This window comes from Rhinopithecus roxellana, chromosome 1 (genome assembly GCF_007565055.1).
Source record: "Rhinopithecus roxellana isolate Shanxi Qingling chromosome 1, ASM756505v1, whole genome shotgun sequence".
In the NCBI taxonomy this organism is placed as follows: Eukaryota; Metazoa; Chordata; class Mammalia; order Primates; family Cercopithecidae; genus Rhinopithecus; species Rhinopithecus roxellana.
The window spans coordinates 154,315,203-154,342,582 of record NC_044549.1 but is presented as its reverse complement, the minus strand read 5'-3'; the positions used below and the strand labels follow the sequence as shown (position 1 = coordinate 154,342,582).

The window sequence follows — 27,380 nt, the reverse complement described above, 5'->3', positions numbered from 1 at the left end:
TATTTGCATGTCTGGCTTTAAAATAATCATCTAAACACAAAAATATACCTCTATGGTGCTTACAATGTTACCATTAGCAATTTCTAGAATTATCAGTGGAGGTGCATAGTAAAGGTAATATAGTCCGTGCTTCTAGCAAATGAATCCCCCTTTCAAACCTCTGATAAGGGGTTATCCAGTTGTTTTTGTATATTTCTGGTGATGTAAACATGTACCTTTTTCTATTGTTGTTAATACTGATTTATTACAGATTAATAAAATTACAGTTTGAATTAATCATTTTTCAAATGAGAAAACTGAGATCGAAGGAAGAAATTATTTACCCAATGTCATACGGTAGATTTTGACAAAGTCAGAAGGATAATTCACATTCTTCACCTAGCAGCTTTCCTTTTTCATGGCCATGTAATGAATTCCTTAGCTCCCTCTCTGAATTATTAGGAGTCAGGTAACTGGGGTACCAGTCCCACCTCTGCATCTCATGCTCTCCACAACTCAAGTCCAGCAGATCCATTCTCAAAGTCTATCTGCTCACCTGTGGAAAGAGAGCCTAGACTAAGGGAACTCCCAGACCCTTCCTCCCTGACACTGTGAGTTTTTCCTTTCTCAAAGGCTGCTAGTGTACCCCACTGGAGACTGAAAGGGGAAGATTGCAGTAAAAGGCGCAGACTGGTGAAGGATAACGTGTCCTTCTACATCATTCACTAGCCTAGGATGCCAGTCAACTGCATTCTTGGAACTTTTATTTTCCAATTTGAGGGCATTTTGCAATAGGCTGATTTTAATCACATTTTATACTTTTTTTCCTTTGTGGCAGAAATGTTTGTATTACCTGTTCTTTGAATGCAGCATCTGTAGACCACAAGGTCTTTCCATAGGAACTAAGCCTGTTATATTGCTGCTAGTTTTGAGTAAATGAGCTGAATCTTGCAGCCAAGCCTCAATGCAAACAAAAACATTTTCTGGTCAAACATTTCCTGGTTATTCCTCTCCATTACAGGGCTGACTTAAAAAAAAAAAGGTAAAAACCCACAGAGGAGCAAAACATAAGTCCTAGGAAGACAATTTCCAGCCACATTAGCTCAGATTGTCAGGGTAGAAAAGAAACAGGCCCTCATTCTTCAAACCATCATCATCTCCAGACTCTTACCCTGTGCTCTTCTGCTATTTTAATTTCACCACTTCAAAATGGGAAAAACAAATAGGTTAATAGTTTCCATGCGTTCAGACTGTGACCAGAGGCATACAAAGCAATTTCAGAACCTCAGGCAACCACAGCTTTGAGGGAAGGATGATGATGGATTTACCAATTCATCTTGGGATGGATTCCAAAGTTAAGGGAGTCAGGCCAGCACTGTGCTGCCAGAGTGGGATATAAACAATATTCCTTCGTTCATTCTTTTTGCACACATTCATCTCAGGCTTATTTCTATTTCAGACAGTATACTGGGTGCATTATAGGACAGAGAAATACATTCTTAAGACATAGTCTCTGCCCCTAATGAAATTAAAGTCTGGTAGAGGAAATAGACATATGCATAAATAATTTAAATAAAGTGCACACTTAAAGTATTGTAAGCAAAGCAAATAAAGTGCTCAGGAATGGGAAAGAAAGAAGCAATTCATTCCAAGTGGGACCACTGAGGAAGGCTTCCCTGGGGAATGGCCTTCTAGCCTGTACCTTGAAAGGTCAAAATGGCAAATTGCGATACATCTAGGCATTAGCCAAGGCACAGAAGTATGGGAGTTTCACATAAGTTTGAACAAGAGTGAGTAGTCTGGGATGTTATGAGAAGCTGAGCCTAGAAAGGAGAGTTGGATACCATGTAAAGAATGAGCTCTTTTGAGATTGTGGAGCCATTAAGATTTTGTTATCCAGAAAGGTACTTGTACTTGACCACATCTGTGTTTGGAAAGAAAACTGGAAGTCATTGGAGACAGGAGCAAGGGGAGTATTATAAGAATAGAGATGCAAACAAAGAAGCCAAATCAGAGGTCATTGCTATAGGTTAGACGTAAGGACACTAGTTACCTACATACAGACACTTCTTGCTTCATAGCCATTTAAATATCCTCATGATAAAAAAGCAGTTACCCCTGAATTTCCACATCCTATTCAGTTCTGCTTCTTTCTAACAAGATCCACATCCCAGGTTTATTCCTGATTGTAAACTCAATGAGTTAGTCCAGATATCTCAGTTGGAATATAGTATTTTACATGTGAAACATGGTTGTTTGGTACGAGCATGAGATTAAAGGGGAGGATGGAAAGTTAACAGCCGATCTTTCTGTGATCTTACTCACTAAGTGGTGTCCCTTTTAAGGGGTGCTGTATATTTTTAAAGCTTAGCATATTTTTAAGGCCAGATAAATGAGTTTCTTAATTCACTTTTTCAAACCAGCTCCCTTGTACATTCAACATTTCTATCAAGAGTTTACGAACTCTAAACTTGGAGATGGTGTGTAAATCAAAGCTTTAAATGATCAGAAGCCTAATTGGTTATGCTGAGTTCTGATTTGGGTTCTACATCTAGCATGCTCTGTCTCAGTTATCTGACAGACTATTCTGTAAAAAGTAGGGGTCTTAGTGATCGCACTATGGTCTTAGTGGTCGCACTATGTCTTTGATAATAAGTCAAGTTTTAGAAGTAATAGTGAAGCATTCTTCAATTGGAGAACCCGAGTGGTATAGTTCAAAGGTCAACAGACTATGCCCTTGGGTCAAATCCAGCCCACTGTCTTTGTTTTTTTTTTTTTTGTTTTTTGTTTTTGTAAATAAAGCATTACTAGAACACAAGCATGCCCATGTGTTTACATGCTATCTATGACTGCTTTCCAGCTATAATGGCAGAATTCAGTTGTTACAACAAAGTCAGAAATATTTACTATATGGGACTTTAGAGAAAAGTTTGCCATCACCTTTGCTATAGGAAACAAAGAAAGGAACAAGGATAGAAGTCAGAAAACACATGTTCTCAGTTCTGGACTTGCCACCTACTACCTGAATGATACTAGAAAAGCCATCTGACCCATCTAATTGTGTTTCCTTCTCTCTGTAACACACTTCTTTGGCCAGTTTGTTAGTTAATTGGTTGATAACACTTGTTTTATGTTTTTAAGGACTGTATTAAAGCTGTAGATGTGATTTGTAAATGGTGATAAATGCCTTCCTTAGAGTAGTGTGATAAGCACCTGAGACAATCTGTTTTGTAAAGAGGCTTGTCATACAGTATGGACCCCCTTCTGTCCCAGTCTAATGTTTTTCTGTTTCCTTCCCCAGAATACTCTGGAGCAGTGCAACGTGTGTTCCAAGCCCATCATGGAGCGGATTCTCCGAGCCACGGGGAAGGCCTATCATCCTCACTGTTTCACCTGCGTGATGTGCCACCGCAGCCTGGATGGGATCCCATTCACTGTGGATGCTGGCGGGCTCATTCATTGCATTGAGGACTTCCACAAGTAGGCAACCTACTCTCTCGTCGCCACCCAGCTAGTCTTTTGGTGTCTGTTCTTACTGCCCGGCATCTGGGCATACATTCTTCTCTCTCAGAACTACAGAATTTCAGGATTTAGTGAGGACTTTAAAAGAGCTTATTGATCCCCTCATCCAATGCAGGAATTAGTATCAGATGATCCATGCAGTCATCCAGCCTGGTCTCTGTGTCAGGGCTTCCCCAGAGCTTGTCCATTGCATCTCTGGGTAACTCTAATGATGAAAAAGCTGGCTCAGCTATAGTGTGTATGTATTAGAAAGAAACAAGATCCTGGCCTAAATATGAACAAAATGTGTGACATTTGGCAATTGCTCAACTTTTTTGAGCTCTTCAATTTGGTCATTAGACCAAACCCTCTCTAAAGCTCTCTCAGCTGTGACAACCCAGAGTTTTCTCAAGAGCTAATCTCTACATCCCTGCCACTCTACTGATAGGAAGTTATGGTGGACAGACAGAGAGAACCATTCAGTTCTTTCACTAATGCAAGCCTCTCACATATTCAGAGGCAGTTTCATGCCGTTGTCAACATATTCACGCCATTCCCCAGCCTTTTCTTCCACCCAAGTCTTCTCTTTCTCAAGTTAATTTTTAATAGAATTAATGAATGCACATTGTGTGCTCTTTTGAGGAGGATTAAAAAATGAGGCCTCAAGATCAAGGCCAGTTACTCATGGGCCCAAAATAATCTGTTCCCCACTACTTCCTTTCTCTCATTTGTAGGTCCTTCTTTCCTGTATTACGGCTGGGGTCTTTATGAAAATTAAGAAGTTTATACAGTTTTGTATTTTGCTTATTTTTATTTGGCCAGTTTGTTAATTGGTTGATAACATTTGTCTTATATATTTGTATATAAAACAATATATTTTTCATATTACATATATTTATATATAAAACTATATATATATGTGTATGTATATATATATATATATATATATATATATATATTTTTTTTTTTTTTTTTTTTTTTTTTTTTTTTAAAGACAAGGTCTCACTCTGCTGCCCAGGCTGGAGTGCAGTGGTGCAATCTCGGCTCACTGCAATTCTCCTACCTCAGCCTCCCAAGGAACTGAGACCACAGGCATGCACCACCATGCCCAGGTAATCTTTGTATTTTTAGTAGAGAGGGGGTTTCACCGTGTTGGCCAGGCTGGTCTCAACTCCTGTCCTCAAGTGATCCACCTGCCTCAGCCTCCCAAAGAGCTGGGATTATAGGCATGAGCTACTGTGCCCAGCAAACATTTCTTTTATATTTTTATGGATGGTATTAAACCTATAGATATGATCTGTAAATGGTGGACTCAGGTTTCTGTGTTTGCTGGGCAGTGGCTTTGAAGACAGCCTCTGAGGCTATCAAAGAGATGAAGCTTGTATTGCTCACCAGGTTGGGTATCCATTCTATGGCCTCCAAGTGTGAAGTCTTCTGAGTTAATTGTCACCACTGTGTTGATTGTCAACAACCAGGAAGCACTTACCACAAGCAGTTTGGAGACCTGAGATTCATATTTTAAAAATGAATGTCCTAACCACTTTCCAAGTAGCAAAGAAAGTGGAAACCTCACCAAAAGACGTGAGGATGAATGAATTAAAAAGTCCCAGAGGCAGAAGTTTGCAACCTGAATTAGACAAGGAAGGACTCACTTTTAAAGGGCAGTCACAGCATAAATTGTACTTCACGTTATTGATATTTTTAGCTTGTAATTACACATTAAAAAATCCCTGCATCTATTTAAGGGAAGTGAAAATATCTCAATGGGGAGTATGTTCTGTCACTGTTTCTCTCCTTTCTTAGACTTACCCTAATCCAAGCACACATGTTTCTGTGGCTAGAAAAGACTGATATATTACACCACTCAATTAAAGCAGGAAATCAATTTTGACAAATGTAAGTTTGTATCTGTGCCATTTATCTTTCATGTCTAGGGGTAGGGAGCATAATTAGAGACTGGTGACTGGTGACATAAGTGTGTGGGTCTGAAAGCTCCCAAAAAGGCAGACTTGAGCAACTAAAAGGGGGGTAAAAAATTAAAACCCCCAGCTAACCTTTCCCACTAGTTCAATGCACGTTAAAACATAAATTAAAAAATAATAGTAATGTTGTCTTCGTGATTGGCAGGTATGTAGAGAGAGAAGTGTTTTGATCCTTTCCCCATTTCCTAAAGGAAAATCAGAAACTGTTTTACGGAACTCTTATTTATGAGCCTTAAAATTACTAGAATACAAAGCAGCTAAAAGTCCAGCACAGGCTCATCACTGAAAGACCCAGGAAAAGGCAGACAAAGGGCTATTCCTCCAGACAGTTTTTGGGGCCTTGTTTGTGGTCCTTTCGCGTGGGTCTCCTTCTGTGGACCTTTAGAAAATGCATGTTGGCCGGGCACGGTGGCTCAAGCCTGTAATCCCAGCACTGTGGGAGGCCGAGACGGGCGGATCACGAGGTCAGGAGATCGAGACCATCCTGGCTAACACGGCGAAACCCCGTCTCTACTAAAAAATACAAAAAGCTAGCCGGGCGAGGTGGCGGGCGCCTGTAGTCCCAGCTACTCGGGAGGCTGAGGCAGGAGAATGGCGGGAACCCGGGAGGCGGAGCTTGCAGTGAGCTGAGATCCGGCCACTGCATTCCAGCCTGGGCGGCAGAGCGAGACTCCGTCTCAAAAAAAAAAAAAAGAAAGAAAGAAAGAAAGAAAATGCATGTTAATTCAGCTCAGCTCACATTTATAAAGAACCCTCTGTGTGCCAACTGCTGCATTAAATGCTGAAGGAGAGAGATACAAGGAGAGAAATTGAGCAGATATATATAGAGAAGTCGCTGTCAGCAAGGAGCTTGCCAGGAGGAGGGCAGAGAAAGTGTGCACACAGGGAGAAAGCGCTGAACTCCATGAAGCAGGCACAGGTAAGGACTGGCGCTGTCAAAGTCAGATCACCTGGCTCTGCGGTCGCAATAGGCTTTGTGGAAGGAGAATATCAAGAGTGTTTTAAGTGGGAAACGAGATTCCTAGCAGAGAGAACAACTCAGGCAAAAAGCAGAGGCACAGAGTTAGGAAAGGGTTCTCTGTGTTCAGGGAGATTTGCTTTGCTGTAACTGGAGCAACCTGAGAATGGAGATTACCTTGAAATACAGGAGACCCATAGGAAGGGATTTGCCTCACCTGCTTGGTCGGCCTTTTATTTATTTATTTATTTATTTATTTATTTATTTATTATTGTTTATTTTATTTCTTTCTTTTGAGATGGAGTCTCACTCTTGTCGCCCAGGCTGGAATGCAGTGGCGCAATCTCATCTCACTGCAACCTCCGCCTCCCCTGTTCAAGCAATTCTCCTGCCTCAGCCTCCCAAGTAGCACAGGCACCCGCCACCACGCCTGGCTAATGTTTGTATTTTTAGTAAAAATGAGCTTTCACCATGTTGACCAGGCTGGTGTTGAATTCTTGACCTCAGGTGATCCACCCGCCTCCACCTCCCAAAGTGCTGTGATTACAGGCGTGAGCCACCGTGCCTGGCCTTAGTCTGTGTTTTAAACCAGTGCTTCCCAAAGTTTAATGTGGCTATAATCCACAGAGGGATCTTGTTAAACTTTGGATTTTAATTCAGGTCTGGAGCGGGGCCTAAGATTCTGAATTTCTGTCAAGCTCCCAGGTGCGCATGGCCTGCACTTTGTGTAGCAAGGTTCTGGAATACTGTTTTTGAGACCTTGTTAATGGGCCATCCTCACATAATCACCTTTGGTCAATGTTGGCTCATGTTCTCCAACCTATTGGACATGCAATCTTTCACAGATGTCATTTCAGATGACCGCTGCAACCACTGCAGACTGTCTTCTAGAAGACTATCTCCCTCACCCTAACACACGCATACACATTTTCTCATTTCACCTAAATGGTTATCTTCAAAGGCCCAACTCAATTACCATTTCCTGGAAGAAAACTCCGATCTCCACCCCTCCCTTTTTTCATGTTTGGATTTACATCTTAATCTCTATGTTTTATAGAGTTTTCTAAGTCTGCTGTAGATAGCACTTACCATAGTCTGACTGGTATAGAAATATACGTGTGTGTGTATATACATATGTGTGTTTGTGTATACATATATATAACTTTACAATAACAATCTTGTATCATTTTTGCAATAGGGATTTGTATACATAAATTAATAGAAATACTGCAGAAATACATAGAACTCCTTCTCAGGTCTGTACTGGAAGTCCTTGCTTATTCTTGTAATCCCAGTGAGAAAACCCAGAAAAGCAGATTTCTTTAACTGCCTGTGTGTATGGAGGCTTTATTCCCCTATCTGTGCTTTCTTATCAAGATTATTATCCTCATTCATTTAGGTATTTAATCAGCATCCATCTGTTGATTGCCAGAAATGTGCCGGAATACAAAATGACCAAGGTCATCCCTCTCTGAGCCTTGGCTCTGTTGGCTGTAAAGTACAAATGATAAAAATACTTCCTCATAATGTTGCTGTCAGTGGAAATAATGTCAAGTGTGTGAAGCGCTTAACAGGGCTTGGCATATAATAAGCCCTCAATAAATGGTAGCTTTAATCATCAAAAGTGTTTTCATCAAATTTATTTTTATGATTATTGTCCACTTAGTGAGCTGAGCCTTGAAACAGATCACCTGGGATTGTGAACCCTCCTCCAATTGCTACTGGAGGAACGCTGTGAGGGGGACTATGAGAACCACCTCTTGCCTCTTTGCTTTGGTTTCTCTCATCATGGAAATGAGGCCACTTGGTAGGAAAGAATCATTACTCAACAAGAATACAGTTTATGTCTTCCCAAAGAGGAAGAACCTTGAGATTGAACATAAAGCCCAACTAATATCTTTTTTATAGAGAAATATGACAGATTCATTTCATTAGATATAGCCCAACTTTCTTTTTTCTGTACCAGTCACAGTGATTGTTTCTGGAGACTCAGAGACAGAGCAAAGTTCTATCTTGTGGAAGCTTAGAGTTTAGTGCCCCATAAATATATCCAAACAATTACTACCAAAATGGATAAATTCAGTGACTGAATTTTTATCTTAGAGGAGTAGATAATTCTATTTGGGGAAATTGGAGAAGGCTTATGGATACACTGATAAGGAAAACATACTTCTGCCCTCACAGAGTTTGAGGAAAGGAAATTTTGCAGTTGATCCCAGAAGCCTACTTATCTCACCACTGATGACCCAGATTTAAAAATAATCTGGTAGTCCAAAGCAATTTTTTGCCACTGAATATAAACTTCTTGTATAAAATACCAATTATAACAACTCTGATTACTGCTGTGGTGGTACCATGATCCTTTTAACTTTTCTTTCACGGCAATCAATTGATCTGCTGCTTAATTCATATTTATTTAGATGGCAGCCATACAGATGCTTTTTGGGTGCTGCCAGGAAAATTAATATGTACATATAGAGTATAATGGATATAGAAATGCTGTGATAACCATAACGTGCTCTGCAAAGTATTAGATTACTATCATTATTTCTTTTTAAGTCTCACTACAAATAGATAAATTTTTAACATCATTTATCTTAAAACAAGTACCATGAAAAAAACTGAGTCACATAGTCTGATTTTCTTTTTTAAAATCTCTTCAATTCTTATCCATGTCCATTTCAAATCATGTGTCATTTCATACCTTCATAAATACCACCTCCAATTTCCAGAAGATACAGATAGATACATGGTCTATATTTTCGGCCAATTAATCTGTCATAGAAAAAAAAAGTTAGGTACCATTGATCATATTAAGAAATACTAAGAAATTAATAAGTATTAAAATTATTTACCAGCAGCCTCAAAAACATATGCATATGCATATGTATATGTATGTGTATGTGTGTTAGTATACACTCACCCTTTAATAGTGCTAAAATCCTTTAAAGAATTGGATAGCTCTTTAACTTTTAATTTTTAAGCAAAAGTTGAACACAATACAAAATGTAGGACATGCAGACTTGACCATTTTCAGTTTTGTGTAATGTATATTTAAACTCACTAACTTCTGCCCTTTTGAAAAGTTGTGTATTTGAGTCTTCTTGTGTCAGTTCCTAGAAATCAAGACAAATTTACAAGAAAGAAGCTCTAAAAGGTGGGAACAAGGCAAAGATACCAGCCTCAGAATATTTTTCTGGGACCTGAGGAGTGCATACAAAAGTCTAGAAGCAAAAGTCAGAAACAAATAGGGTAGGGGCTGGACAGGACTTTGTTCTCTCCCCCAGTTAGCCTAGCCCAAGCACGGGGTTTGCATTCAGAACCTATCTAAAGGTGAATTTCATACCACACACCATGCAGGAAAGAGATGCTAGATGCTCTTCATGCCCAAGCAATTCACACGCTCACTCTCTCACCTTGTCAGATATCACAGTATTTGCCACCTATTGATGGGCGAACCTCCACAGTCCCTCAGTCTAACTCCCTCACCTCACAGATGAGGAAGCAGATATCCTGACTCAGTTTCCACCTTTTCCTTTTACCTCTGTGTCCCACCTCAGTGTCAATGTGCAGTATCTAACCAGAACTCTCTCTCCATTTTCAGGAAATTTGCCCCGCGATGTTCTGTGTGCAAGGAGCCTATTATGCCAGCCCCGGGCCAGGAGGAGACTGTCCGTATTGTAGCTTTGGATCGAGATTTCCATGTTCACTGCTACCGATGCGAGGTCTGGTTGACACACCTGCCCTGCCAGTCTATCGCAGGCATTGAAAGGCTCATTCAAGCTAGGTTATATAGATGTAGCAATTACTAAATCTCAGAATGGCCTTAGTGTCTTTACTCCTAGGACTTGGATTTTAGATCTGACACTAGTATTCCAAGCACGTGCTGTTGAATAAGTCACTTTACCTCGCTCAGTCTGCTTCCTCACCAGAAGAAAGGGCTCAGGTCCTTAACTCCTCTGAATAAGACTGTGAGAGTGAAATACAAAATTGTATATTAAAGGACATTGTAAATTGCGAAATATTAAATTGGTGAGAAATGGTGTTATTGAATCTTTCACTTTGGCTCTGAGGCTTTGGTTAGAACTTCTTGGTCAGAGTCACGGAGATTTATTTCTTTGTTAGCATGCACTACTAATTGCTCAGTTTCCTGAACGCCTGTAGAGCTGCAGTAGATCTGCATGTTCTTTTTGGTAAAGCCAAACTTCCCAAAGATTATAAGCATTGCCGCTGTTGTGATCTGGATGCCCTGTTAGCTTAAATTTCATTCTATGCCAAATGAAGACATGAGCTCCATGGACCTCCTTGCCACTGTGGTAGATAGCAGAGGCGAGGTTCATAGCTGTTGTGGCCTTTGAGAGTTTATACTAAACTTAGCAAACACATACCTCTTGATAAAGTACTATGTATTTATTTGCCAAAGAAACTTGTATTTTCTCCCAAGACAAAGGCCAGCATTTAACTGTTACATAACACTTTTCAAAATGGACCCTAAGAGGAGCTGTCCACGGTAGTATATTCCTTTACAGTTATGCAGTTCTTTGCATTTTTTTTTTTTTTTTTTTTTTTTTGATCCATTGTCTTCTTTGATCCTCTCAACAGCTCGGTAAGGTAGAGAAATCAGAAGCTATTTTCAGAGTGGCAGTCAGCCTGTGTGCATTGAAGCAGACTGTGGCAAACCTATGGGTGGTGCTCAGGAGGCCTGTCCCCCAGACTAGCAGTCTTTGCTCTATACAATGCTGTCTCCTTTAGAAAGTACAGCAAACCACTGCTCCCCACAAACTTTAGGATTTTATTTTCTTACTACAATTGAAGTAAATACACAGAACCCACTGGTGGCCCTTCTGCTTGGCAGAAATCAGTCTACCTTTGCTGTAGCCCAGAAATGGCCAAAACATTCCATTCCTGTACCTGTGCATGCATTTTGAGAGATCCTTAAACTAATGGTAAAGGGTAAAAATGAATCAGTGGTTAGGGACATTCTTATTTTCTCTTGTTATTTGAGGAGGGGCAGCAAACTTCTACATGGGAGCCAAGATGGGTGGCCTCTTCTCTTCTTACACCTATATTTCATATGAAGTGACCTTAGGAGGATTATATTTATGGCTATTTATATTTATGTCCCCAATCTTTAATTCAATTACATTCAAGATATACTATGTTATATAGTGGGAGAAAGGATGCAGGGGATTAGCAGAATGTAAAGCAGGAAGGATAGTAAGTGGCCACATTATGGAGGCCTTGAATAGAAAGCTCAATCATTTGTTCTCCACATATGTACTTAACATTTTTACTTGCATCGTTTCCATCTGTCTTTACTGTTCTAGGATTGCGGTGGTCTCCTGTCTGAAGGAGATAACCAAGGCTGCTACCCCTTGGATGGGCACATCCTCTGCAAGACCTGCAACTCTGCCCGCATCAGGGTGTTGACCGCCAAGGCGAGCACTGACCTTTAGATTGAGTCACCTGTTCAGCTGGCACTGAGAAGAACAAACACAAGACAAAGATAAGAAGTACGAGAGGAAAGGCCATCAAACTACAGGATAGTCTCTGTTCTTCATCTGCTATTAACCTTTCCTTAGAAACACATAAATTATGAGATTTTTTTTAAAGTTGTTACCAAATACACATTTCACATTGAATCATGTAGGATCTTGATGGGCCTTTGTTCCCAAGGACTTCCACATTTTTGCACAGATTATGCTCCATCCCATTCACTTCTGCATTCCTGTAACTTTTAATCCCTATGTTTGTCTCACTTTTCATCTGGTTGAATGGCTTGTTTTAGTGTGGTATTTGCTGTCACATAGTTTTTCCTGGGTGAGTCTGCCAACTCACAGGTGCTTTTAGGCTTGAAATCTCTAGCCTATCATTTCCGTTTTGCCTGTGACTGTAAAGAGTAGCCATTCTTTTCCCATGTACTGAAGAATATATTTTTCTGTTGCTTTATACTACTCATGTCCTTGGGGAGGGAAATGCACAATTTTTTTTTTTTTTTGTTAGGCTGTAAAGAATTTAAGTTGTAAATTACATAAGTTAGAACAAGCCCAAATTTCATTTGCAACCATCAGAATTCAGAATCTATAGTGACCAGTGATCAAGGCTAATTGGAAAAGAGTTATCGGCCCATAGCTAATAAGTGCTGACAGACAACTAAGCTTCAGTATTTTTCTAAAGAAATTACAGGTGGGATATGCTAGAAAAGGCATTTTGGGGCTACGTTTAAAAAACATTATTGTCCCACAATATTACCTTAAGATTTTTCTTTTCTACACTACCTGGACATGGTAATACAGACAAACTTGATTTCTTCTAGAATATAACATTTTCAATATTGTCCCACTCTTCATCTTAGAAATATTGTCATGTTTATTCTAATATCCAACACAACTATCAAAATTGACTTTTTCTCTAGAGGATGAAAGCTGTGAAAAAACAGTTCAAATGCTCTTCTTTTTCTTCTTTAGGACCAGGTCCATTTTGCCTGACAATTGCAAATCAGAGCATACAAACTAAAATTGTGCAGTTTTGTTTGGTTTACTTTCAAAAGAGTAGAAAGCCTGAAAAGATTGTGAAACCACAGTTGCGTTATTCTCATAATCCTTCTGCAACTGAAATTACATATTGCAGGAGAAATTTTCATATCATCAATGTGACATTTACACCACACTTTCAAAGACAATCACTGAAAAAAAATTGTCTTTATGAGCTAAAAATATGCAGAATCTCTGCCTAGAATCTTTATTCAAACTTTTATTAGCCAGTGAAGCACTCGCTTGCCAACTGCCAAGCCATACTTACTAAGTTCGAACATGTTTCACTTAAGGAGAGACACCTAGCTTAGTCATGGCAAGTTGCCATTTTGTAAACTAAGTATTTTGGATTGAGACTTCTTAAACCTTTCTTCAAATCTCCCACAAATATATACTTTTAAATTATGGAGTATTTTAAGTCTACAAAAAAGTATAAAAAGGTATAAATAATAATATAATGAATTCCTATATACCTAACATCCAGTTTAAGATTCCAAAATAACAAACGTAATTACATCCTCCAATGTACCCTTTCCTTATTCCACAGATAATCTTTTTCATGATTGTGAAGTGATATTCTGATTTCTAGTGATTTTTTTTTTAATTTTTAATTTTAACATCAGAACTGAAATGAAAAAATTATGGATACATGTTTTGAATTGCAAACTATTCCTCAGGAATTCCAATTAAATTTATTTTACTTGAATAGGAATGATCATAAAAGTGATTCTTTTTTTGTGACTAGAAATTCTTAAGCCGATGGTCACTACAGCTCATCCTTAATGTATGGCTCATTTGCTTTTGTCACTAAACAGTTTTGTGTTAGAACCACCAAAATTATAGCTTTTAAGAGCTTCCTTTGACCACTGTCTTTTATTTACCCTGCTTCTCTTATGTTTGACCGTATATTTCTCATAATGTGAAATAGGGTGAGATTCACTTAGGGGCAGCATGTGAGTTTTCGGAGGCAATGTCAACTGTGTCTCTGACTTCCTGCCTTCCAAACTGAAGGCCAGACCATGCTGATGACCTCCAGGAGCACTGACTATTTGACAATAGGGCAGATAATGTAATCGGCTTGAGTTTTGACTTAGTAACTTTTTATGTAACACTTTGGGGGAAATTCTCTTTAGGACAAAGCGAAGAGTTCAATTTACTGAGGGATAGATTGTATCTCCTAAAGTGGTCATATTATTATTAATTTTGCCAAAAGAAGATGAATTTATTGAATATTTATACTATAAAATGTAGTAACATTCTACTTGCTTATTACATTTAAATCCTTATGTAACTGAATGTTTACATGTCAAGAGAAAAAGCTGTAAGAAAATGGTGTCACAGACCCATCCCTGTGGCATCGTCAGCAGAATACTGCTTGCTTACAATCTTTATTATGCATTCTTATAACATAACCTCAGAGTATCTTTACCAAAGGTTTTTAAAGTAAATCTCTTTTTAAGATAGACTTATACTTTTATAATCATGAATGTGCACTCATACATATGTAGAAATATTTAGATTTAGAGGTTTTTTTTTTTTCTTTCACAAGGTATAATAAGGAAAGGATCCTACCATATTTTATTCTAGGGTTTCTTAAATATATGATTTATATTACTGTCTTTTCTATTAATCATTTGATTTAAACAATGCCAAGTCACTCTTTAATATTTTAGTTGCATGAAATTTTGCCTGCAACAGAGAGAAAAAGATTGTATTACCTTAATGATTATAATCATACTGTCTGCTGATATAATATCATAATTGTTGTGGTTTAAATACATAAACAGTAGGAAAAATCAGAGTCTATAACAGAAAGTTTGTAAAAATATACTGATTTTGAAAAGTATCAAGAATATAAATATTTGGTAATTCTGTGTAACAAGAGAGACATGGAAAAGGAAAAAAATCCACTATATCATGGGCTCTGCAGAACATATCAAAATAGGATTTCTTCAATTTGTCAATCCCCAGACCATACTGACTCAACATGTAGTCTCACTGGCAAAGAAAATTGCCTTTAAAACTCAAAAATAAGACCAGGTGCAGTGACTCACACCTGTAATCCCAGCAATTTGGGAGGCTGAGACAGGAGGATTGCCTGAGGCCAGGAGTTTGACACCTGCCTGGGCAACACAGTGAGACCTTGTCTCTACAAAAAATAAAATAAAATAAAAACCAAATTAGCCAGACATATGGCATGTGATTGTTTAAATAAATAAATAAGTAAATAATTGACTCAAAAAATGAGTCATGTGTCCCAGCATAAGGCATCAGGTTGTTAGGTGCTGGCATCTCTGCAGCGCAAAGATGTGGGTTCTTTTTCTTGTCATTAACACATTGTTATTTCTGTAGGAGCAACTTCTCTGATCAAAATAACTTATTTGGGTATGTGCTGATTAAGGAGGTGGACTTACCAACACTATAATTGTTCCCTATGAAAGATTCTGCAGAGATGTTTATGGTGAGGTTTAAAGGATATGAAACTCTACATTTAAACAAATATTTTATATTTGGGTACAGAGGAAGAAAGAGGACTTTTTCCATGGGGCTATAGTAGAGAGTTAGTGGAATGTAGACAGGACTCTGAAAACACAACTTCCAACCATTTTTATAGGTAGTGAAAATCCTATTAATGTGAACCAGCCAGGAATAACAGTGTTATTTCTATTTGATACGGTTTGGGCTTCTCTTGTCAAATCTGCGTCGGCTGCCCCCTGATACCTCCATTATCAAGTTTTGAAGGGTGTTGGGGAAATTATGGCAGCTGCTAGGGAGATCAGGGAAACACTGATGTAACCTCAAAGCCTCTCACCATTCCTCTTGGCTTGGAAAGGCTTTATTTTTTCATATACATTTCTAGAAATATTGCTATTCTACCTTTAGTATTTCACATTTGTAGTTCAAACAAGCGATTGTCCATCTGTTGCCTAGAGCTATAGTACATGTGTGTTATGAATGAAATATGACAGCATGTTCCATACCCCTGCTTTAGCCATCTGTGGGAAACCAGCAAACTGAAAAAGATACCTCTGCAAAATGTGCCTCAAGTCCATTTCTTGAGATCGCTCGTTTGGTGCACTCTCGTGGGAGACAATCAGAGAACAACATATACTTGTGCCTTATTTTCAAAGAATCTATTTACACTACTATGAATATTCCACTGAAGAGTCAATGATGTAAATGATAACCACCAAATCTCAAAAGTGTACTCACCAAAAAGTAAAAAAGAAAGAAAAGAAAAGAGAGAGAGAGAAGTCAACTTTTCATCTTAATATATTCCAGTAGTATTTATTTTTTCCTTGTCTTGGAAGTATCTCATAGGTTTTTAAATGAGTAAAACATTTTTATGCCAGAAGGTGATATAATGGATGTTAGTGTCTTTTATTTGATTTTACAGTAGCTTTAGTCAGATAATGAAGACGGAGACGTCAGCTTGAACCTTTACCACCCATTCAGCATATTTTTTAATTGTGTTCATTTTATTTGCTTAATAGTGGTCCAAACAAGTTCAAAACTTATTCTCAGTGAGGCATTAATATGGTGCAACTATGAATATTTCAGGCCAAGTTATTTACTTGACAGATAACTAGAATGAAACTTTTCTCATGAGGCTGTTACTTGGTTAGCATAGCCTTATTTCAAACCTTTAAAAAGTTACCTGACTGAAGCTACTATGACTTGGTAAGGATTCTTCCTCCCTTCCTTTCTTCCTCCCTTCCTTTCTCCCTCTTCCTTCCTCCTTTTCTTATTTCTTTCCTACTTTCCTCTCTCCCTTTCTTTCCTTCTTTCCATCCTACCTATTAGTGTTGCTGTACTTGGATTTTTTGTAAATTAAATCAATGCATTATGATTTTATGGAATTATGATTATATTAATAAGGGGAAGGCTACCAGAAAATAGATGTGGCATCCATAAAATCTTCCTTTATAGGGGCATATTTTTTAGGTTGTATTTATTCGTAAAGTGAAATGAGATAATAGAGTCTTTCTGTTTCATTTTAATGAATTTTCATCAGGGACTGAGGTCATAGATTCTTGGAAAATTCATTTGTGACTGATCTAGTTTTCTCAGCTGTATGCAAAGTAATCTTTCAAAGATTAGGTTAAGATTTTTTTTTTAAGTCCAAAGCAATTTAACCACAAAAAGTTATGTTTTTAATGATGGCATTTTATTTTATTCCATTGCAGCTTGATAACTTTCCTTATAGCAAAGGAATAACTATTATATTTTCAGAATTTTAACATAGATTAGCACTTAGCCTGTGAGACTAATATTACATTGTAAAAGTTGATACTAAAATATTTTTCAGCAGGTTGGACAGCACCAGTTTTTCTTAGATCACAGACTACAGGCATAATTTCCCTTCAGTCCAGAAAAAAGGACACTAATTCCCTTTTCTATTTAATTTTCCTGGCCCTTGTGCAAAAAGTTGTGGACTCTGTCTTAGTTACAACATGCAGGTCCCTTATTTTGTGGAGAGCTGTGTGAAAGATGTGTTTATTTCTTTAACTGATTGACAGGTCCCCCTCAAAGTTACAAAAAAAAAAAAGTGCTACACTTTTGCTGTTAATTTCTGGTTGTTATTTACCTGACAGAAGTCTCTTAATGCAGGAATAAATATCTCTACATCTAGCCTTTGTTTAAAATAAAAATTAATATTCTACAAACACCTATGTATACTAGGGAGGGGGGAAACACTGTAACTAATTCCTTTATAGTACTTTCAGATTATTGCATTAAGCCTTTCATGTTATGTAGCATTGTTAATTTTTCCTAGATACCCATCCACTTAAGGGCCAGAGAAATCCTTATTCATTTAATTCTGGTGGGCATTTACTTAATGTACCCAAATGAAAACATTATTAAACAGCCACAATTGCATTCAGTCAATTTGGCACTGAATGTGGCTTCTAAATTCAGTTCTCTACCCTACAAATGGAATGTTCTACCAAGAAAGAGAAGCATCACCATGTTATCTTGTGTTCTACACCACTACAGAGAGTTACAGTTGCCCCCAAACACGAATGCTATTCCCAAATAAAATAGAATCATGGGCCTTTTAAAGATCTGAACCTTCTCTGTTATTTTCCTGACGAATTACCATCCCATATCTTCTTAGTCCTGGCCAGTATGTAGTAGTGCTCATATACATCTATTCTAGCTCTGTAGCTCCACACAACAAGTCTTAAGTCGAAATCTTTGCCTCTTCATGTCTGATATCACCAACTCATTCAACTTTTCTTCACTTATTGACATAGTGTCATGTCCTGTCACTCTCTGCTGCTTCTTTAAACAATGGACACAAATATATTTTCTAATTTTCAGTGTACTCAGTGAAACTTGGCAATTCACCATGAGTCAAGCTAGGTTGAAAGGCTTTCTTTAGGGTTGAAAGTAAATGAAATTGGAATCACCCAAAGAGAATTTCCCCAAAAATCCTCAGGCCCAGAAGTGTAAAAGCTACAGAAGGACAGAACTCCTGTGTCTACAGACAGTTCTGTTACTTTTTGTTCTGTACTATTTTGGATGTTGCCAAAATCAAATTCATTCTGAAAACAGGAAGCAAGCTACTGCCTATGCCATCCATGAGATTCCCACTTCTGGGTCAGTTCATAATCCATTCAACCCTTTCCTTTTATCCTTGTCTTCTTCAGAATATGACATTTTTTTGTCCATATTTTCATGTTAAATATTAACACTTTATAGGTTCTACACAAATATATGGACACTTTACAGGTTATACATAAATATTTGCTGGTTGATTGGTTTTGAGATTCACTTCATTCATTCTGTGCTCAAATATTTGTACCTAGAGATGTTACACGTTAGAAAAAGTGAGCAGTTTCTTTCTCTAATCATTTAGGAGTCCATATTTTTGTTTTTATTTTTTTGTCTCCCCAGCATCCTTATCTCTTGCTCAGCTCTTCAATTTAATAATTACCAAATAATCACTGTAAGAGAATCAGCCCCTAAGTAACTTTGATTCAAGCCAACTATAAGATCCAACTGCTTCAATCTGTACTTACTCAATAGGAAGGAAAGTGGCATCAAGAAGAGTAATTCCAGTGGCATTAGTAAGACTTTATGGAGGACATAAAATTTGATAAGAAATCTTGAGCTGATGAATTGACTTGATTTGGAAGTTGAGAAAAGAGTATTTAAAGCACAACAGGGAAACATGGGCTATACTCAGAGAAGACCCTCTGCATCGGCCAAAATATCATGGATTCTGGAAATTCCTTCTTAACAGAAAAAAAGGCTTCCAAATAATCAGGCTCAATGGGAAGAAAAAGGCATATAGGAAGCCTGAGGAAGTATTGACTTGCTTTTCCATCTCTTTATAATTGGAAGAGAAGATGGTCTGCCAAAATGTAAACCAGCAGGCACAGTATGAACAGGAAGCAGCCCTCAATGAACTTTATTATAACAGAAAATGAGCATTCTTATTGATCCACAGCTACATCTTCTATTCTTGCAGCAAGGGTACATGTCTTTTGACCCTCCACAAGAGAACAAGCAGGACATCTCTATTTTCCTATTGAGTCTAAGTCCATTATTAGAAAGGACTTCCCGGCCATCTGTTCCACTTGGTATTAAAATTCCCTTACAGATTCATTGCTAAGTGCCAATTCTGACTACTTAAACATCACCTGTGTCAAGGAGCTCATTATTCTGTGAGGTCTTACATTTCTTTCATCACATTTTGTTCCAAGCTACCCATGACTTTAAAACAGAGCCAGCCTTTGGGGCATTGTTCTCTTTGGTGCCACACAAAACCTGTAGTACACAATACAATGTTGCTTCCCCCTCCTTTTCCTTCCATATATATTTGTTTTGTTTTGGGCATTACATTACTTTTTTTAAAAAAAGCTTTGATTACACTAATTTTTAAGAATCTCTAAAATTAGTCTGAAGGATGTTCTGAGGGCCAGATATTAGAGTTGATGAGTTTTTTTGTTGCTGGTTGTACTTCCCTATTTAGAAGACAGACCATTCTGACAGTTGTTATGTAGCTTCATGCCTTCCCCAGTAACTAACCCATGAACAGTACACCCCTTTTATCTGACTTTTTGATAATGACCTTTAAAATATTGGGAAATGGGCCAGGCGCGGTGGCTCACGCCTGTAATCCCAGCACTTTGGGAGGCCGAGGCGGGCGAGTCACGAGGTCAAGAGATCAAGACCATCCTGGTCAACCTGGTGAAACCCCGACTCTACTAAAAAAATACAAAAATTAGCTGGGCGTGGTGGTGTGCGCCTGTAGTCCCAGCTACTCGGGAGGCTGAAGCAGGAGAATCACTTGAACCTGGGAGGTGGAGGTTGCAATGAGCAGAGATGGCACCACTGCACTCCAGCCTGGTAACAGAGTGAGACTCCATCTCCAAAAAAAAAAAAAAACGTTGGGAAATGTTGGTGTATAATCCCCATGTCTAACAAGGAAGAAGTCAAAAGCAAAAAATAGTGGTACTGCTGAAAACTCATTATTTCCACTGAGTTCATCTGTGGAAAAGGATATCATTCTTGAGGAAAGGGGTTCTATTATGCTATAGTTTTATATGGAAATGTACAAATGCTTTCCTCGTTGCTCTGGATGACTATTTAGTTTAAATAGTATACCTTTGTCTTGGGGAAGACCATGATTGTGGCTTCTTCTACTTTGAATGAGAGAGCACTGTAGGCAGAAACTGCCATCAGTCTCCTGGGCAGGACCTGGAGGTAACTTTCTAAGCTCTAAAATAATAATTCCTAAGAGAGCTTACAAACTGCTTCCGCACAGAAAATAGCCCAGGGAGGATGGTTATTAATAGCCCTATTCTAGAACAGAAAGATGAGGCTCAAACCATTAAGTGACTTGCCAAAAGTTATGACATAGCTGGGAAGTGGCAGATTTGGGGATAAACCCAGGTTTTGCAAGTCCATTGCTGTCTCCAAGTAGCTGTGCTTACAGCTGAGAACACCTTAGAAGACAGTATTGACTTCTCACAGACTACCAGGCCCCCAGTCCAGGGAAATTCAGAGACCAATTGACTGCCAGGTGGCAAATCCACATGTGTACTGCAGTCTTGGAGATCATTTACAGCTTGCACACATCTATGTCATCTTGTGGAAAACCTCTAGGTATTCTGTCTGATCAGCACTGTGAGGAAATTGGTGGGAAGAGGTCACTGATAAGAACAAACAGGCAGAACAAAGCACATTGCAGTAAATTTCCCCAGAGAGACTTGGTTTACATTCCACTCACCAAAAACCTCTCTGGGACTGTCAGGTTCAGAATATTAACCGAGAGCATATCATTTGGAATTCATTGGCAGGCAGAGGTGACTTGATTCCTAAAAGAAACCTCTCTCCCATGGACCATGATGTACGTTCCACAGAGTCAGAAACCGCCGTAGGTTAACAATGCATTTTAGTCTCTCTCTCCATTCACATTTGCTGAGAGCACACCAAGTGCATGTTGCTGCAACAAGCGTTTCCGATCCAGCCAATCCATGAGCTGACAATGTGGGTAAACAAATGTTATGGAACTGTTGGCATTTTTGAGATTTGGCCTTTGCCATTTGATAGACTTTGCTTCCCAGGATGCTGTCAGTTTGTGATTTATTATAATTACAAGGAATGTGGTACCATGTTTTCGGAAAACGTTCTAGAAAGCCTCCATATATGCTCTAGAAGTTGCTCTATATAGCAGTTCAGCAAGTGAGTGTTCCTTTTCTTGAGCTGCATCCCTCAGGAAGCTGTACTTTTAGGATGTACTTTCCACTTTTTATTTCCTCTCATTTCACTCCTTTAGTTGTTTGCTATATCCTAAAATATGTGAAGTGAGAGAAAAAATACCATTTCCTCTCATTAAATCTCCTGCATTAAATCCAAGAATCCTTTAAAATAATCATACCTGGTAAGTGTTTTATGCATTTCCCTCCCTGGAGTGTATCATCCATCAAGCCAGTATCATCATCCACCTGCTTATTCCCTGGGACTAATGAGAGCCAAGTTAAATAGCACATGGCTTCTCACCCCTTCCTAGTCCTCACACCTGAGGAATAAAGGCGACATTAATGGGACCGGGAGAGCGGTGGCTTTGGTTGAGATGGCACATTCATAGACGAGGAAGGTGTCTCACCTCCCTGTGAGGCTTGATGAATATTATGGCCAATGGAGTGGAAAATGATTCTTGTCGAATAGACGGAGTTTTCCCACCCCAGGAATGGATTAATAGAGGGCACAATTTGAGCACTTCTCAGAATTACCTAGAATGCTTGAGTAGAGACTCACATGGGTGGAATCTGTTCTCATTAGAGGGAATAAAAAGACAATGAGGTGGTAAATGTGAAAAAAGCAGCCTTTTAGAAAAACATTATTTTTAAATATCTTTATAAATCATCTAATTTATCTTCACATAATGTAAAGAAAAAACTAATAAAAATTTTCTTATTTCACCTTATATTACTTATTCTGCCATATTTATGGATCATACAATTGTATTGTCTTCAAAACACACACACACACACACACACACACACACACACCTTCCAAGAAAGCTGATCCTTCAAAAAGTAAATCTTATTTTTAAGCACTTGGGTTTTCAGGCCAGGAAATTAATAAACCCGATACCTGACCCATTTTGGTAGCAGCTGAAAAGAAGAAAAAGCTATTTAAATTTTGTGTGGATCCATTTATCTCTTAAAATATGCCAAAGCAATTTGAGGTGGGGGGGTGGAAACAGGTATTTATCTCTCATGCATGATTGCCTCTTTATATTTCTATCTGTTGGGAAAAGGGTAAAGAACTATTCTTGGTCATTATTATTGATGTATTGTGTTGCCACTTCATATGGTGCCTGCTGTGCTTTCTCCCGAGGCATAGCAGTAATCGTTGCTTTCTTGACTCTTTCCTTCATCACGAGAGAGTAAATATGAAGTCTGAATGTCGTTCCTCACCCCCAAATTATTTAACTCTGCTTCCAAACTAGTTTAAGAAATGCAAAATGGGAAGAGCTGGCTTTTCTTAGATACATTTCTTCTTTTTTTATTCTTTCTTGGGAGACGTTAAGTATAAAGGGAAAAAGTTCCTTCTTCTCTCTCTTTCTCTTTGGGTGACAGCAATGCTCACTTAGTAATTATAAACCAGAAATAGGAGAGTAGCTTAGGCAGGTTATGATATATCTGCCCAATGTGTTTCATTCCTTCCAACATAAACTTTGAGAGGAAAAGAGATTTTTATAATTTAAATGCCAACGATAGGAATGGCTTCATATTTTAACTTCCAAATAATAAATGGGGAGCTGGTATTTGGGCAGAGTTTGCATTTTGCTAATCCTATATACTTTGAGCTTAGTTTATAGAATTGTGTCAAATACATCAACACGTCAGGATTAGAGTGCCAAAAACAGTTAAAGTGCCTTGGACCTCCCTCTCTAGGTAGCAAACTGAAACTAGCATGGTACCATGCCATCCTTCTAGCATAATGGAGAAGTCTGAACTGAGGAGCATCATTGATGAAAGACATTTAGGACCCTAGAAACTAAATCTTGTCACCAACACTTTATAGTAAAGTAGTAGCAAAATTATTTTTAAAAGACTTTCTTCCTTTTACTACCCATTTCCTCTCTTGGGAAAGCTGATGAGCAAATTATCCAAGACTCATTTCTTTATTAAGCAAAGTCAGAATATTTCCGCTCTGAAAATCTGAATTATGCCCTCATTCTTTTTCAAGAAACATCTCAAAGAGCAAATAGAATTAAACATGACACTTGATTGTCTGATTATTTGGCATGTATAAAATTATCATGTGGTTTCATGTGCCTTAAGTGAAAATTTAAACTTAGATGCAAAACCTTTGCAGTTGGATGTAGTGTTGAGCTTTTGCATGTTTTCTGTATAATAAACCACTTTTGTTTTGTTTGTTTTGTCTTTTAACCTACACCTTTATCATCACACTAACAGATTTGGGGCTTCTCTTTCTCTTCAACTAAGTAAGGGAATATGTGCAATTATGAGACATACAAAAAAAGAAAGGGAAAGGACTTTCTAAGTAACAAATCTGTGCCGTGAAGTAGATGTGACGTGAAGATACAGAGCCTGAGGATAGTAATTCTCCCTGAGCCACGCACACAGGCTTTTATTTCATGCCTTTTCTCTTTCTGTGCCATCACCTTTGAGAAAAACGATTGCACCTTCTCCAAGTCTGCCTTTTTAACAGCTACAGTTGAGTTGGCAAGACTTCCCCAGCTCTGAATATAGCCATTTGCCGACTCCGGCCTCTTTGCGAGACTGACTCAAATCTGTGATCTTCTGTTCAGCATACACATCAGCAAAGTGAGAAGATGAGCACTAAATATAGGCTCTATTAACTTTACTTTTAGATTTACTGCCTTCAAAAAGTGCCTATTCTGAGCAACATAAACGTTATTCCTTACATATGTATGTACACACGGTACCCAGAGCCGTACTGTGCAGCCTTCAAAAACATACCATCAGAAAGAGTAGGTGCTGAGATAAGGAAACTTTGCCAAATGGAAGAAAGTCACTCACTTCCAGTATCCCCTCTCGAGCGGCTACCGTGAAATGGGCTGCAAACACATTCCCTGAGCATCCCTTGCTGATACAGCTTCTTTATATTTATATCTTACTGGATGGTAGCATATTGCTGAGGTTTCCTGTATTCTGCTTCAAGGGAATGTAAGCTTTATGGCATTGAAACATTTAGTCAGGAAAAAAAAAATGTTTAGGAGAATTAATAGAGCCATAGTCTGCATTAGGATGTGTGTCATATGTGTGTTTTATAAACTAAGCATTGGTGGTTTCGAGTGTTAAAGTGTCAGCACACTCTTTCTCCTTTTGTCTCTCGGGCTAACATGAGAGAAAATAAAGAAAAGTCTTGGCTGTGGGGATTGGAAGCTCAAGGGGCCAAATGTCCTTGCCAGATCCGTAGAGCATTACTTTGACTCCTAAAAATAGTAGTGTATGTTATTTGATGGCTTTTGTTTCCATAGTTCCATCACTGACAGAACTGTCAATACTGTTGCTGGAGCAGCAGCATAGCCTAGAGTGATGCATTCTTACCCAGGGATGGCAATAGGAGAGGGTCCATGTAAATAGGACGAGGTAGACAGTGCATGATTGTAGGAGAAGGGTTGAAGGGAGGACATGATTCCAAAAAAGATCGTTCTCAATGTGTCGTCTGACTCAACCAGCTGGCAGATTACACTTGCCAAGTCGTTCCCTTTCCTTCTAAGTCAGTTGGCTCCATATTCACTTGAATATGCCTCTGTTTGGGCAAATCAAGATACCTCCACTTAACCTTTATCCAAGGAAGCTCTTGGTGTCCTCTTGGTCATAAAGTTATCTCCTACCTTCCCCAGCTTTACCAAATGGAAGTAAAAGGGGACAAACGATGGAAGATGGACTCCATGCCATTGCAGTCAGCCACCATTCTGGTTTCCATATAAGGAGCCCCATTACATAAGCTACGGGTGAGGTTGGAACAGCTATGTTTCATAATTTCAAGAGTGTGACCACCCTGCTGTAGTCATCATCATTGGATGAATCCAGTTGACTCTTTGGCAAAACAGTGATACTTTTCACTAAAAATGCCTACTCTTCCTGTTGATGTTCCTTTTCTGTTTTTACCTTATCCAATTTCAACACTAGTCATTTTTTTATTTTTTCGAGAATCAGATTTTAGCGCTAGAAAAGAGTTAAAAATTTCAGTGTAATGTCATAAGGATGTTGGGATACAGAGATTTTTTTCCCCCCCTTGGAAACAAATGGACTGGGAAAGACACAGCACGGCTTTGCTCTGAGTTTCAATCTGATGATTATGAGCATGAAAGATAATCTTATGGAAAGGTTAAATGGTGTTTACAAGTGGATAGATAAGGGGGGAGATGCTGAGAAGCCGGGTTCTCTCTATGCTAAATGTGTCTACTAAGAGCAGCACTTCCTACTAGCTAAGCACAATCATAGCCCCGCCATGATGAACTGCTGGTCTGAATAACATTCCCTGACTTAGAGAAAGGCACACAAAAACATATAAGGAATATGTCTATTTTCATATGTGTGATACTGACAGAGCCATGGTATTCCTAAAATATGGGTTTCTCTTTTTTCTTATATTCTTAGCAAATTGCATTTATTCACCACATTACAAACCATCACTGATGTATCCAAAATAGCACACATAGTTCAGTATGAAAATAAGAGAATAAAATCTGTGATAAGCAAGTGATTTAGGTATTTTCTTTTGTGTTTATGCATTATCCGACTATATTAAGACCTGTTTTCTATTTACCTTCTATCAGTTTTCTCTATCAATTATGTTTTTTCAATGCTCTGTAAGAATGAATATGGAAATTATATTTCTTTTTTCTGTAAAAGAGTTGCAACTACTTTATTATATTTAGAAATCCAATAAACTTCTTATTACATTTACTTGCCTATGTGTGGAATTCTTTTTGAGTTGGATAATCTCTGTTTCCTTTTCTTCTAACCCCCTTTACTGTGTGACTCATTTTTTTACATCATTTGCTTTCCATATGGTCTTCTGAGAAATGGAATATCTCTCATAGCAAATATGATGCCACAAGAGTATGAAAGCACCCACTCTCTTCCACTGTTAGCACAGAAGAACTGAAGGTCAGAGGTGTTCTAAAATTATTTGACCACTCTGTGTCTTGACCTTGCAAAGGCTTTTTCATTTTTAAAGCTGGATCCAAGTAAATGGGTCCCTTTGGGTGGGGTTGGAGTTCTCCATTTTTGTCGCAAACAAGTGGCTGACTTGTTCATACTTTTATTCCATCTGTATTACGCATACTTTTCAAACATTGAGAATTTCCTCTGTACTAGGCATCTCAAGCAATACAGATATAAATGACATATAGTTCCTTTCAATGAGTTTATAATCTAGTTGAGCTGATAGATATGGATACAAATAACTATGGAGAAAGGAAAGGAATAACCACAAACAGGGAAAAGTAACTTAGCATATTCAAGACTTTTCACCGTTACTCCATTTTCAATATCCTTGTGATTATCTTACCCTCATTTTATAGATGAAAATTCTGAGAGTGAGAAAAAAAGTTAATAACCCAAGATCCGCATTCATTCGCTGAGCCTTTTTTTCTCATTTTTTAAAGTAGCAGTTCTGCAGAAGAACCAAGACTCCTGATGCCCAGTCTATTGATCCTTAATAAGAGTGATTAGCACTAGAGCATACATGAAACTCACCCCGATGAAAGTTAGAAAAGAGTATCTGTTCTCTTTTCCACTTATCTCTCCAATATCACATTTCTGCCTACTAGTGCTGGGGCATCTGAGAACTACAGGTGGGAAGACTCTGTACTAAAGACCACTGTTTTAAACTGCCATACACAAGATGAATCTTTGAACAAATGGTAGGTATATCAATGGGATTTGTGGTACTTGTAAT

The 27,380-nt window shown here is 38.3% G+C and overlaps 1 protein-coding gene across 1 annotated transcript in view; it reads left to right on the top strand.

Annotated features, from left to right (window-relative positions):
* LPP (LIM domain containing preferred translocation partner in lipoma) overlaps positions 1 to 26,383 on the top strand; it is a 670,645-nt gene extending 644,262 nt beyond the window's left edge. The window contains exons 10-12 of the mRNA XM_030932348.1: positions 3,281 to 3,459; positions 10,025 to 10,145; positions 11,748 to 26,383. Of these exons, the coding sequence (XP_030788208.1) occupies positions 3,281 to 3,459; positions 10,025 to 10,145; positions 11,748 to 11,876 (429 nt within the window). The 3' untranslated portion in view covers positions 11,877 to 26,383. The remainder of the gene's footprint in view (positions 1 to 3,280; positions 3,460 to 10,024; positions 10,146 to 11,747) is intronic.
* Positions 26,384 to 27,380: the final 997 nt, after the last annotated feature.